This window comes from Rhinoderma darwinii, chromosome 9 (genome assembly GCF_050947455.1).
Source record: "Rhinoderma darwinii isolate aRhiDar2 chromosome 9, aRhiDar2.hap1, whole genome shotgun sequence".
NCBI lineage: Eukaryota > Metazoa > Chordata > Amphibia > Anura > Rhinodermatidae > Rhinoderma > Rhinoderma darwinii.
Window position 1 is genome coordinate 87,125,290 of NC_134695.1, and position 15,351 is coordinate 87,140,640.

General features: G+C 41.3%; 1 protein-coding gene across 2 annotated transcripts in view; it reads right to left on the bottom strand.

Annotated features, from left to right (window-relative positions):
* VSTM2B (V-set and transmembrane domain containing 2B) overlaps positions 1–15,351 on the bottom strand; it is a 70,283-nt gene that overhangs the window by 47,725 nt on the left and 7,207 nt on the right. For both annotated transcript variants that reach the window (XM_075838416.1, XM_075838417.1), the window contains one exon: positions 10,176–10,551. In XM_075838416.1, the coding sequence (XP_075694531.1) occupies positions 10,176–10,551 (376 nt within the window). The remainder of the gene's footprint in view (positions 1–10,175; positions 10,552–15,351) is intronic.

Consider the following 15,351-nt stretch of genomic DNA (forward strand, 5'->3'; position numbering starts at 1 on the left):
CACTGCGGTAATACATTGTATCCTGTATCATACACTGCAGTAATACACTGTATTCTGTATCATACACTGTGGTAATACACTGTATCCTGTATCATACGCTGCGGTAATACACTGTATCCTGTGTCATACGCTGCGGTAATACATTGTATCCTGTATGATACACTGCGGTAATACACTGTATCCTGTATCACACGCTGCGGTAATACACTATATCCTGTATCATACACTACGGTAATACACTATATCCTGTATCATACACTGCGGTAATACATTGTATCCTGTATCATACACTGCAGTAGTACACTGTATTCTGTATCATACACTGGGGTAATACACTGTATCCTGTATCATAAACTGCGGTAATACACTGTATCTTGTATCATACACTGCAGTAATACATTGTATCCTGTATTATATACTGCGGTAATACACTGTATCTTGTATCATACACTGCCGTAATACACTGTATCCTGTATCATACACTGTGGTAATACACTGTATCCTGTATCATACACTGTGGTAATACATTGTATCTTGTATCATACACTGCGGTTATACACTGTATCTTGTATTATATACTGTGGTAATACACTGCTTCCTGTATCATACACTGTGGTAATCCATTGTATCCTGTATCATACACCGCGGTAATACACTGTATCTTGTATCATATACTGCGGTAATCCATTGTATCCTGTATCATACACCGCGGTAATACACTGTATCCTGCATCATACACTGCGGTAATACATTGTAGCCTGTATCATACTCTGTGGTAATCCATTGTATCCTGTATCATACACCGCGGTAATACACTGTATCTTGTATCATATACTGCGATAATCCATTGTATCCTGTATCATACACCGCGGTAATACACTGTATCCTGCATTATACACCGCGGTAATACATTGTATCCTGTATCATACTCTGTGGTAATACACTGTATCTTGTATCATATACTGCGGTAATAAACTGTATCCTGTATCATATACTGCGGTAATACACTGTATCCTGTATCATAGACTGCGGTAATACACTGTATCCTGTATCATACACTGCAGTAATACACTGTATTCTGTATCATACACTGTGGTAATACATTGTATCCTGTATCATACACTGCGGTAATACACTATCTTGTATCATACACTGCGGTAATACACTGTATCCTGTATCATACACTGCGGTAATACACTGTATCCTGTATCATACACTGCGGTAATACCCTGTATTCTGTATCATACACTGCAGTAATACACTGTATCCTGTATCATACACTGCGGTAATACACTGTATCTTGTATCATACACTGCGGTAATACACTGTATCCTGTATCATACACTGCGGTAATACCCTGTATTCTGTATCATACACTGCGGTAATACACTGTATCTTGTATCATACACTGCGGTAATACACTGTATCCTGTATCATACACTGCGGTAATACACTGTATCCTGTATCATACACTGCGGTAATACACTGTATCCTGTATCATACACTGCGGTAATACACTGTATCCTGTATCATACACTGCAGTAATACACTGTATCTTGTATCATACACTGCGGTAATACACTGTATCCTGTATCATACACTGCGGTAATACACTGTATCCTGTATCATACACTGCGGTAATACACTGTATCCTGTATCATACACTGCGGTAATACACTGTATCCTGTATCATACACTGCGGTAATACACTGTATTCTGTATCATACACTGCGGTAATACACTGTATCCTGTATCATACACTGCGGTAATACCCTGTATTCTGTATCATACACTGCAGTAATACACTGTATCCTGTATCATACACTGCGGTAATACACTGTATCTTGTATCATACACTGCGGTAATACACTGTATCCTGTATCATACACTGCGGTAATACCCTGTATTCTGTATCATACACTGCGGTAATACACTGTATCTTGTATCATACACTGCGGTAATACACTGTATCCTGTATCATACACTGCGGTAATACACTGTATCCTGTATCATACACTGCGGTAATACACTGTATCCTGTATCATACACTGCGGTAATACACTGTATCCTGTATCATACACTGCGGTAATACACTGTATCTTGTATCATACACTGCGGTAATACACTGTATCCTGTATCATACACTGCGGTAATACACTGTATCCTGTATCATACACTGCGGTAATACACTGTATCCTGTATCATACACTGCGGTAATACACTGTATCCTGTATCATACACTGCGGTAATACACTGTATTCTGTATCATACACTGCGGTAATACACTGTATCCTGTATCATATACTGCGGTAATACACTGTATCCTGTATCATACACTGTGGTAATACCCTGTATTCTGTATCATACACTGCGGTAATACACTTTATCCTGTATCATACACTGCGGTAATACCCTGTATTCTGTATCATACACTGCGGTAATACACTATATCCTGTATCATATACTGCGGTAATACCCTGTATTCTGTATCATACACTGCGGTAATACCCTGTATTCTGTATCATACACTGCGGTAATACACTATATCCTGTATCATACACTGCGGTAATACCCTGTATTCTGTATCATACACTGCGGTAATACACTGTATCTTGAATCATACACTGCGGTAATACACTGTATCCTGTATCATACACTGCGGTAATACCCTGTATTCTGTATCATACACTGCGGTAATACACTATATCCTGTATCATATACTGCGGTAATACCCTGTATTCGGTATCATACACTGCGGTAATACCCTGTATTCTGTATCATACACTGCGGTAATACACTGTATTCTGTATCATACGCTGCGGTAATACATTGTATCCTGTATGATACACTGCGGTAATACACTATATCCTGTATCATACACTGCGGTAATACACTGTATCCTGTATCATACGCTGCGGTAATACATTGTATCCTGTATGATACACTGCGGTAATACACTGTATCCTGTATCACACGCTGCGGTAATACACTATATCCTGTATCATACACTGCGGTAATACATTGTATCCTGTATCATACACTGCGGTAATACATTGTATCCTGTATCATACACTGCGGTAATACCCTGTATTCTGTATCATACACTGCAGTAATACACTGTATCCTGTATCATACACTGCGGTAATACACTGTATTTGTATCATACACTGCGGTAATTCACTGTATCCTGTATCATACACTGCGGTAATACCCTGTATTCTGTATCATACACTGCGGTAATACACTGTATCTTGTATCATACACTGCGGTAATACACTGTATCCTGTATCATACACTGCGGTAATACACTGTATCCTGTATCATACACTGCGGTAATACACTGTATCCTGTATCATACACTGCGGTAATACACTGTATCCTGTATCATACACTGCGGTAATACACTGTATCTTGTATCATACACTGCGGTAATACACTGTATCCTGTATCATACACTGCGGTAATACACTGTATCCTGTATCATACACTGCGGTAATACACTGTATCCTGTATCATACACTGCGGTAATACACTGTATCCTGTATCATACACTGCGGTAATACACTGTATTCTGTATCATACACTGCGGTAATACACTGTATCCTGTATCATACACTGCGGTAATACACTGTATCCTGTATCATACACTGTGGTAATACCCTGTATTCTGTATCATACACTGCGGTAATACACTTTATCCTGTATCATACACTGCGGTAATACCCTGTATTCTGTATCATACACTGCGGTAATACACTATATCCTGTATCATATACTGCGGTAATACCCTGTATTCTGTATCATACACTGCGGTAATACCCTGTATTCTGTATCATACACTGCGGTAATACACTATATCCTGTATCATACACTGCGGTAATACCCTGTATTCTGTATCATACACTGCGGTAATACACTGTATCTTGAATCATACACTGCGGTAATACACTGTATCCTGTATCATACACTGCGGTAATACCCTGTATTCTGTATCATACACTGCGGTAATACACTATATCCTGTATCATATACTGCGGTAATACCCTGTATTCGGTATCATAGACTGCGGTAATACCCTGTATTCTGTATCATACACTGCGGTAATACACTGTATTCTGTATCATACACTGCAGTAATACACTATATCCTGTATCATACACTGCGGTAATACCCTGTATTCTGTATCATACGCTGCGGTAATACATTGTATCCTGTATGATACACTGCGGTAATACACTATATCCTGTATCATACACTGCGGTAATACACTGTATCCTGTATCATACACTGCGGTAATACACTATATCCTGTATCATACACTGCGGTAATACCCTGTATTCTGTATCATACACTGCAGTAATACACTATATCCTGTATCATACACTGCGGTAATACACTGTATCCTGTATCATAGACTGCGGTAATACACTGTATCCTGTATCACACGCTGCGGTAATACACTATATCCTGTATCATACACTGCGGTAATACACTGTATCCTGTATCATACACTGCGGTAATACACTATATCCTGTATCATACACTGCGGTAATACACTGTATCCTGTATCATACACTGCGGTAATACACTATATCCTGTATCATACACTGCGGTAATACACTGTATCCTGTATCATACACTGCGGTAATACACTATATCCTGTATCATACACTGCGGTAATACACTGTATCCTGTATCATAGACTGCGGTAATACACTGTATCCTGTATCATACACTGCGGTAATACACTGTATCCTGTATCATACACTGCGGTAATACACTGTATCCTGTATCATACACTGCGGTAATACACTATATCCTGTATCATACACTGCGGTAATACACTGTATCCTGTATCATACACTGCGGTAATACACTGTATCCTGTATCATACACTGCGGTAATACACTATATCCTGTATCATACACTGCGGTAATACACTGTATCCTGTATCATACACTGCGGTAATACACTGTATCCTGTATCATAGACTGCGGTAATACACTATATCCTGTATCATACACTGCGGTAATACACTGTATCCTGTATCATACACTGCGGTAATACACTATATCCTGTATCATACACTGCGGTAATACACTATATCCTGTATCATACACTGCGGTAATACACTGTATCTTGTATCATACACTGCGGTAATACACTATATCCTGTATCATACACTGCGGTAATACACTATATCCTGTATCATACACTGCGGTAATACACTATATCCTGTATCATACACTGCGGTAATACACTGTATCCTGTATCATACACTGCGGTAATACACTATATCCTGTATCATACACTGCGGTAATACACTGTATCCTGTATCATAGACTGCGGTAATACACTGTATCCTGTATCATACACTGCGGTAATACATTTTATACTGTTTTATATACTACGGTATATGGTTCAAACCCTGAGAAAGCCACAGCAGGTGTCTTTACATGTGGGGACAGGAGGGATCTCCCTTCCATTTCTTTAAAAATTCCATTGTTTTTAATTACTGAATCATTTTGACAATTATAATATTTTATACAATTTTACATTTCTACGTATTTGGTATCGGTTAAAGGTTTTCGCATGAAGCTGATACTTTTTGCTATATACTCTATATATCTTGCTACATCAGTGATTTCATGTCTATGTCCAAGGGAGGATTTATCCATCGGGATAACAACGATTAGAGCTTGCACCCCCATATTTAAGGCTTATGTATTGTTACAGCACTTTTTACATACTTTTAATATAAATTGTTATGTTTATTATGATCCCAATAAAAACCTTTTTTGTATTTTTGGGATAAAGCTTTAGTGGATATTTTCTCTATTTCCACCCACCACTTTTTTTTATTTTCCTCGCACATTCATCTTCACTCCCTTCATCACATCACAACACTGTCCCTGTCACGTAAATCTCTATCCTACTTTCATAAAATACTCTGTGCTGCTGTGGGGATCCATTACGAGGTGCTCGGAGCTTAGACACCCCCGTGGTCTCCCGAGGAGCAATACATCAGCCTGGAGGTCAGGCAGCAGATATTTTATATTAGAAGATTACATGTAAATGCTCAGAGAATTAACCCGGTGCCTCTCCCCTGCTCTTGCCACCTTGATAAATAGATTCACGAGACGCGTTTCAGGGATCATTAGACTCTTGTAGCAGACGGCTTTTATTCTAGTGCCAATGACCTTGAGTGAATCAGTGGATGCCCTTCTGGCAATATCTAGTTGTATCTGTTGGGAAAGCTGGGTGACAACGCTTATGGCTGCCATGACAGCTCCCATAGAGGATGTCACCCAACTTTCCCAGACTCCTGAATAACAAATCTGCCAGGTTGAGTAGTGATCCATGTCTTGATCCCATTTCTGGCACCACTTTTTCGGCTGGCGTTGCAGATGAGTCCAGAACAATTTCTTATCACCCATTGGAAAAAGGATAAGATTGATTTGGGCCCCCTCCTCTCTCCAGGGGCCCAGTACAGGTCAGGGTGTCAGCTCCCTCAATGTATAAATCATAGTTATTAAGGTATAAAGCAGTGTTTTCCAACCTTTGGCTCTGAGTGGTTGCAAAATTACAACTCCCAGCATATTTAGCGCATGCTGGGAGTTGTAGTTTTGTAATAGCTTGAGAGGTCATAGGTCAAAATTCCCGCACCTATCAGGGCATGCTGAGAGTTGTAGTTGTGCATCAGCTGTCGAGTCATAGGTTAGACACAAGTGGTCAGAAACAAGACCCTATGGAAACAAATTCCCCTGCCTGTCAGGGCATGCTGAGAGTTGTAGTTATGCATCATCTGTTGAGCTCTAGATTCGACACAAGTGGACAGAAATAAGACCCTATGGAACCGAATTCCCTCAGTCGTCAGGGAATGCTGAGAGTTGTAGTTTTGTAACAACTAGATAACCACAGGTTAGAGACAAGTGGTCTAAAGAAACCTCCAAGGAAACAAATTCTTGTCAGGGCATGGTGGGAGTTGTAGTTGAGGGTCACAGTTTGGAGACCACTAGTCCAAAACAAGACCCCATCAAATTAAATTACCCCGGCTGTCCGGGCATGCTGGGGGTTGTAGTTGTGCAACAGCTGAAGAGCCACAATTTAGAGCCCAGGTGTCAGAAACAAGAATCTATGGAGCCAAATTCTTGCGGCTGTCAGGGCATGGTGGGAGTTGTAGTTGTATAACAGCTGGAGGGCCACAGATTAGAGACCAGTGGTTTAAAACAAGACTCTATGGAAGCAAATTCCCATGGCTGTCCGGACATGTTGGGAGTTGTAGTTCTGCAATAGCTTGAGAGCCAGAAGTTAGAGACCAGTGGTGTAAATCAATATCTTATGGAACAAGTCAGCTTCTCTTAAAGCAATAGACCAACATTGAGTTACATTTCATCTAAGATTCTGTTATTGGGCGGTTCCCCTTTAAATCCCCGTTCTCTCCGTATCGTCTTCATTATGATATTCCTGGGATCTCAGTCCTGTGGATAAACGCTGAGCGTCAGGCTGATCTTACTGAATAGACTCCGGAGCCAGTGGCGCTTTCATCTCCTCACCTCCGGCTGCTGGGACTTCCGATGAGACGGATGGACGAGCGACACTGTTTGTGATATTAATTATTAATTTTAAATACCGTCTGGCTGCACTTTGTTCTCTGGCGGGGGCCTCAGGGGCCAAGAATTTCCTCACATCAGTGAATATTTCAAATTTAAATAGACAAAACCTGACTTTTTCCGCTCTTGCTCTGAGCTCCGGTCGTCTGATCTCCCCTGGCAGAGTCTTAATGTACCAGTGCCCTCACTACAAACTCCTTACTGCTACTTTACTGAGCAGCTTATTAAAGGGGAACTCCACTAAAAAATACAGTTTTCTAGTGCAGCTAATTATTAGAGTCTGTCAGACAGTATATTTTGGGTCTCCACCGATTCCAGTATATCAGTATTATTTGGGTAATATATATGCGGTGTTATTTGAGCACTGTATAGCGTTATTAGGTGGGCAGTGTATAACGTATTTGAGGGTCACTGTATGGCAGTATTGTGTTGGTACTCTATGGCAGTATTAGGTGGGCACTGTATAGAAGTATTATGTTGGCACTGTATGGAGTTATTAGGTGGACAGTGTATGACAGTATTTGATGGGCGCTGTATAGCAGTATTATGTTGGTATTGTATGGCAGTATTGGGTGGGCAGTGTATGATGTTGGTACTGTATGGCAGTAATAGGTGGGCAGTGTATGATGTTGGTACTGTATGGCAGTAATAGGTGGGCAGTGTATAACATTATTTGATGGGCACTGTATGGCGGTATTCTGTTGGTACTATATGGCAGTATTAGTTGGGCGCTGTATAGCAGTATTATGTTGGTATTGTATGGCAGTATTGGGTGGGCAGTGTATGATGTTGGTACTGTATGGCAGTAATAGGTGGGCAGTGTATGATGTTGGTACTGTATGGCAGTAATAGGTGGGCAGTGTATAACATTATTTGATGGGCACTGTATGGCGGTATTCTGTTGGTACTATATGGCAGTATTAGTTGGGCACTCTATGACAGTATTTGATGGGCACTGTATGGCAGTATTATGTTGGCATTGTATGGCAGTATTATCTTGGCATTGTATGGCGGTATTAGTTTTGCACTGTATGGCAGTATTATGTTTGTACTGTATGGCAGTATTAGGAGGGCAGAGTATGACAGTATTTGAGGGGTGCTGTATGGTTGTATTCTTTTGGTACTGTATGGTGGTATTAGCTGGGTACTGTATGGTGGTATTTGGTTGGCACTGTATGGCTGTATTAGATGGTTACTATATGGTGGTATTACATGCAAGTTGGCACAGTTTTCAAATTGAGCGCAGCTACAAGCAGCATGGTGGTTAGTGGCCACACAGTATTGCAGATATTAGCTGAAATGCTGCACGGCCATTAACAATCAAACTGCTTTTACCTGCACTTATTTTGACAACTGTGCCCCGAGTCAGCGCGGTTTTGGCCACACCGCAGCCGCTCTTCAGCTGCATCGTAGCCGCAATGTGTGAGAGCAGCCTTATATCAAGCCCTGCAGCTGGGTCAGTTGGACATGATCAGGGCAAACGTGTTCTCATTCACTGACAGCAAGAAGAGATCTTAAAAATGGCAAAGAATTATATTGAATATATAGAAAGTTGCAGACTATATTATTACACAAAGAAGAAGCTTAATGTTATGCGGCACCCACACTTCCTAATAGATCTCCCCATTGTCATCTGCTGCAGGAAGAGGGAGGGGGCAGTTTACATTGACCCCTCATTCCTATGGTTTCTCTGCAGGTTTAATGAGATCCATACACTGATAGTTGCACAGGAATGTAATTACAGCTATGTCATAATGAATATAGATCCTATACAGTGTCATATATGATGGTGAATGACGTCAGTGGTGTAACTATAGTGGTACAGATGGAACTGGACTCCTTAACCTAGGTGCCCATTGCAGCATTGGAGAACAACAGCGCAACTAGGAGGGGCCCAACATTTAGCAATGGGGCCCCGTTATGCCTCTGAACCATCATGGACCATTACAATACAATAGCGTTAATCTGACCACCAGCAGCAAAACCGGACGCCACTGATCCATCATAAACCCCATAGAAGAGAATGGATTGTTTAATAGATTTATAGTAATGTGACATGTCAGTAGTCTGCACCATTCTAATGAATTCTTTCCTGCCTGACATTAGCCCTCATGCACACATCCTTGTCCTTTTATACGGTCACATAAAACGGATCCGCAAAACACGGTCCAAACACGGATGACCGTGTGTGGTCGGTTTTTTCTTATGGGCCATTGAATAGAATGGGTGAGACAGATGCGCAACAACTGACAGGAATAGGACCTGCTCTGAGTTTTGCGGATCGGGCACACAGATTCTCAAAAAATACAGCTGTGTGCATGGCCCCATAGACATGAATGGGTTAAAAACAAAACAGCACACTGAAAAAAATAACTGATCTGTGCGTCAGCCGCCAAGGCTTCTACTGTCATTATTTGCATTCCTTAATAGAGATTTCTCGTATTTGTAACATTTTTGTATGTTTTTGACACCAAACTATTTCTCCCTATACATCATTTGTGTCTGGGGTGCAGTACACAGCAGTACCCACTAGATGGCAGTGCAGATCAGCCAATAACTCACCAGAACCGTGTTGCTGCCGCAGAATTGCTGCTTTCCCAGGTGCGGGGGACGCTGAGGAGGATGCTGCAGTGGCTGGGGAGGAGGCCAGGCTTTCTCCGGGTGGGTTGGGGCGCTTGTTTCCAGGTTCCGGGGTTGCTCTATTGCCAGGGTTATTCCTACGGGGTCCACTGCTCTGGATGTGGGATACAGCCTCTGCTGCCTGCATGTCAGGGGGGGAATAACGTGAGATGACCCGGAGCATTGCCTGGGCTTTGTGTTCCTGAGTCTCATCGTCTCCATAGTCCGACACCCGGCACTCATACACCCCCTCGTCCTGCTTCCTGACATTGGAGAGCCTCAGCCGGTGCGAGATGTCATTGCCTTGGACCCGAACAGTCTGCAACGACAACAAGGCGTTAATTTAACCCCCGCTATATCAGTATCATACCGTCATAATAACACTGCACGAGAGATAAGAAGAAAAGCCGCATTAAAATGTATATTTCATTTTTTTTTACCATTTTCAAGATCTATGCTTGCTGTCGGTGAATGGAAACATTATTGATTACATCTACAAGCCGATAACCTGCTCCGATCATATCCTGCTGCTTGTTGCATTGTATCAGAGGTAGTTCTTGTAAGCCGTGTGAACCGGACTAGGCCCCGGATGGGTTTTCAGCCCCAGTGGCAGCAAGCAGAGATCTTGGAAAATGTTGGTGAACTGATAAGCAGAGTAAGCTCACATAAGACCGGATCTAATTGTACTAAACTCTCAGCTGTGAGATGCTTTTGGTTTGTGAATGGAAATAAGAATAGTTTTGTTCACTGACAGCAAGTAGAGATCTTGAAACATTGTGAGGAATTGAATCACAAAGTTATTAGAAAGTTGTGGAATTTCTCATTATACAAAGATTAAGTTAAATTTACATAGAACCAGAAAACCTCTTTAATTGCCTTGTGGAGGCACCGGGGCCTTTGCCCCTGGTCCCCCCTGCACTATAGCGAGTGTCACCATCATCTTCACAGGAACAGAGAAAGATCAATAGAGGGAGGGGGTGCTGCTGTCCAGACTTAGTTTGCTGCAGATTTGCCATTTAGAGTTCTAAAAAAGTTGGGTGTCAGCCACTGGGGAGCCATATAGATTGTCACCCAGCTTTCCCAGAATCAGATATAAAATATGATGACTCAAGGACTTCTGTGTGCAGGGAGACACAGCATGTGGGGGTCCATCTCTATAGCGCGGGGCTCTTTATATTGATCTATCTATCTATCTATCTATCTATCTATCTATCTATCTATCTATCTATCTATCTATCTATCTATCTATCTATCTATCTATCTATCTATCTATCTATCTATCTATCTATCTCATATCTATCTATCTATCTCATATCTATCTATCTATCTATCTATCTATCTATCTATCTATCTATCTATCTATCTATCTATCTATCTATCTATCTATCTATCTATCTCATATCTATCTATCTCATATCTATCTATCTCATATCTATCTATCTCATATCTATCTATCTCATATCTATCTATCTCATATCTATCTATCTCATATCTATCTATCTCATATCTATCTATCTCATATCTATCTATCTCATATCTATCTATCTATCTCATATCTATCTATCTATCTCATATCTATCTATCTATCTCATATCTATCTATCTATCTCATATCTATCTATCTATCTCATATCTATCTATCTATCTCATATCTATCTATCTATCTCATATCTATCTATCTATCTCATATCTATCTATCTCATATCTATCTATCTATCTCATATCTATCTATCTATCTCATATCTATCTATCTATCTCATATCTATCTATCTATCTCACATCTATCTATCTATCTCATATCTCATATCTATCTATCTATCTCATATCTATCTATCTATCTCATATCTCATATCTATCTATCTATCTCATATCTATCTATCTCATATCTATCTATCTCATATCTATCTATCTCATATCTATCTATCTCATATCTATCTATCTCATATCTATCTATCTCATATCTATCTATCTCATATCTATCTATCTCATATCTATCTATCTCATATCTATCTATCTCATATCTATCTATCTCATATCTATCTATCTCATATCTATCTATCTCATATCTATCTATCTATCTATCTATCTCATATCTATCTATCTATCTATCTATCTCATATCTATCTATCTATCTATCATCTTTGTATAGGATAATATGTGGCGTTCCTATTCTACACATGACCTTCTGTCTGTTTTTCGTGCTCCTCTAGTTCCTACGTTGCGAGCTCATTGATAATTTATGCTGCAGGCCGGGGGGCCGGTGATTTTATGGATGGGAAGATTTCCTGGGGTCTTTGTAATGAAATGAATGTATAAAGACACATTGTTAACTAATGTAACGAACTGCAAGCACAGATAGATGTCATGTATCCTCCGTTACCTTGTACTCCGCTAAATATTTCACTAGTCAGACACAAGAGCCCTTGTTCTATGAGCGGTTTTCAAAATAAAGAATTTAATGATAAATATATGTATCTCTGATTGCTGTCAGTGAATAGGGACATTCTTGTTTATATCCAGAGGTTGAAAACCTCTACAGACCTAATAGTTTCCAACAACTGAGAGGAATTGTATCCAATCAAGACAATCCTGTTGAGCTAAACACATCAGCCTCTGAATGAAAAAAATATATATATACAAGTTTCCATTCACTGACAACTAGGAGTGATGTTGTTCCTCATTTCTTGGTATTTAAAACAGCGTCACTTCCTGCGCTACCTCATTGCCCAGTGAGTCAACCTGAGTGGATTAAAAATGACTTGTAAATCGTGCTAATAGCTACTGTGTCTACAGTACAATGGGCCCTTGAGGGGCAAGGGTACGGGCTCCAAGGGCTTTTTGGCCTCATCTCCCTTTTACCAATGCAGTCTGTGTGCCCAGAGGCAAAGAAAGGCAAAGGGAGCAAAGGTCGAACTTGTGCCCAGAATTCTCAGCCCTTCTGACCCACAAACCATAGGAGAGGGGAAGAATCGGCCAATCACCAACCCTTCAATTCGCGGGGCAGAATTTGATTTTCGCTCTGAGTTTCCTTCTCTTATTCTGTTATTACTCAGTCCAACTTACAAAATAATGAAAAAAAACCCCAAAAAACAATAGGGCCGGCTGGGCATTTGCCCCGGTGCCATAAGGGGGTACCAAAAAGTCCCTCTGCCTTGTCCAGGGTATTTAGACACATGGCTGGGGCAGCGATCTCATTCTTTGCCCCCAGGTGAAGGAAAGTCTTGCTACGCAGGGACCTTTTTGGCCATTTTTTACGGCACAATTTTTTGGGCCTAAATGAGGGTGGTGAAACATTTTTTGCAAGATGAACTCACAGAAGCCATAGATCCTTCTAGGCCCTGTTGGAGGATAAAGGCCTCTATTGTGCGGGACTATGATTGCCGCTTCATCTCGTTTTTAATCTTCGCAATTTTCAGCTGCAGAGACTTAATCCGCCGAAACATAAAGAACTTGTCAATGGCCTTTATTACCGCGCCGACGCCGATAGATTTCCTCCGCAAATATCTCCGACTTAAGCTCAACTCACTTACTATTGATCCGAAAGTCAAAGAATGAAGCATCGGAAAAAAAATCAGCATTGGCGCGATGAAATAATATGCAGCTCGTCATCCCATCTCCCTAGAAGAAACGGCATCGTGATCCTGTATCAAACGGCTCCGAAGCCCAAAAACATTTTTTGAGGCCCAAATTTTTTGGACCCTTTTTGTTTTCTAAAAAAATAATAAAAAAATAAAACAATTGGTGCCATTTTTACAAGGTATGTTTCATGGGCCATATATGCGCCATTTATGAATCATGTGATGTAGTTATCCACAAATGGCGCTATTCCGCGGATGAAAAGTGCGCACACAGACGACCTTGCAGCTCAGTGACTCGTCACCAGTGACGTGGCCTCCGGTGTCCGGCATCGCCAGCCCGTCTAATGCCCACCGCCGTCCGTTGCTGCCATCTACGGAGGTAAACAGCGCTCATTTCTCAGGGGCTTCTTGCGGACTTGGCGCTGACGTTCTTGAGATGTGAGCGATACTTTAAGATATTGTGTCTGATGCTTTTCTCCGAGGCGTTTTTTCTGCTGCATCTCTCAGACTTTCCAGCACTGAACGATGTGACAATGAGAAATACCGGAGCTTGTGGCCAAAGAATTGTGTAAAAATGTGACCCCTGAGGCCCTGAAGGTCAAAGGTCACGTCCACCCATTGTGGGTGACTGACCGGTGGGCAGGCCAATCCCTTCTGGCCGCTCTGTGATTTATAGCCTGCGGATTATCTGCTTTAAAAGACATAATCATCGATTGCATCATTGTCATTATGGTTTATTTTAGTGTCGATGCAGCAGAGCTGACCCTGTTAGATGTGCCAGAGCGGAACTACGCTGAGTTTTTCCATATGTAGCATAGAAGACATCTCAGATGCAGCAGAGCTGAGTTTGTCAGATGCAGCAGAGCTTAGTTTGTCAGATGCAGCAAAGTTGTTTGTCAGATGCAGCAGAACTGAGTTTGTCAGATGCAGCAGAGCTGACCCTATTAGATGTGCTAGTGCTGAGCTGAGCTGAGTTTTTCCATATGTAGCATAGCAGACATCTCAGATGCAGCAAAGATGAGTTTGTCAGACGCAGTAAAGCTGAGTTTGTCAGATGCAGCAGAGCTGAGTTTGTCAGATGCAGCAGAGCTGAGTTTGTCAGATACAGCAGAGCTGAGTTTGTCAGATGAAGAAGCACTGTGGTATCAAGATATAGCAGTGCCAAAGTTGACAGGTGGAGCAGGAATAAGTTTGTCAGATGCCGCAGAGCTGAATTTCTCACTTAGCACAAAGCATAGGAATATCACGCTTTGCTATATATAGTCTTACATAGGACTGCATGTCTACCTACTGCAAAATTTGAACTTAGACCCGAAAGCCACGTTGTTAACTTTCCATCACCTGGGGCAAAGATTCAGTTTGCTGCCCTAGTTCTGTATCTAAATTCCCTGGCCGGGGCAGAATGGCGTGTCGCTGCCACCCCTGGCACAGCCCTAACCAAGTCTATGACAAATTAAACTCTGCTACATCTGTATTGTGGGCAAATCTAACCTTATTATAAAAAGAGCCACCCAACCAAAACCTTCTAGTCTGTCCCGGTGA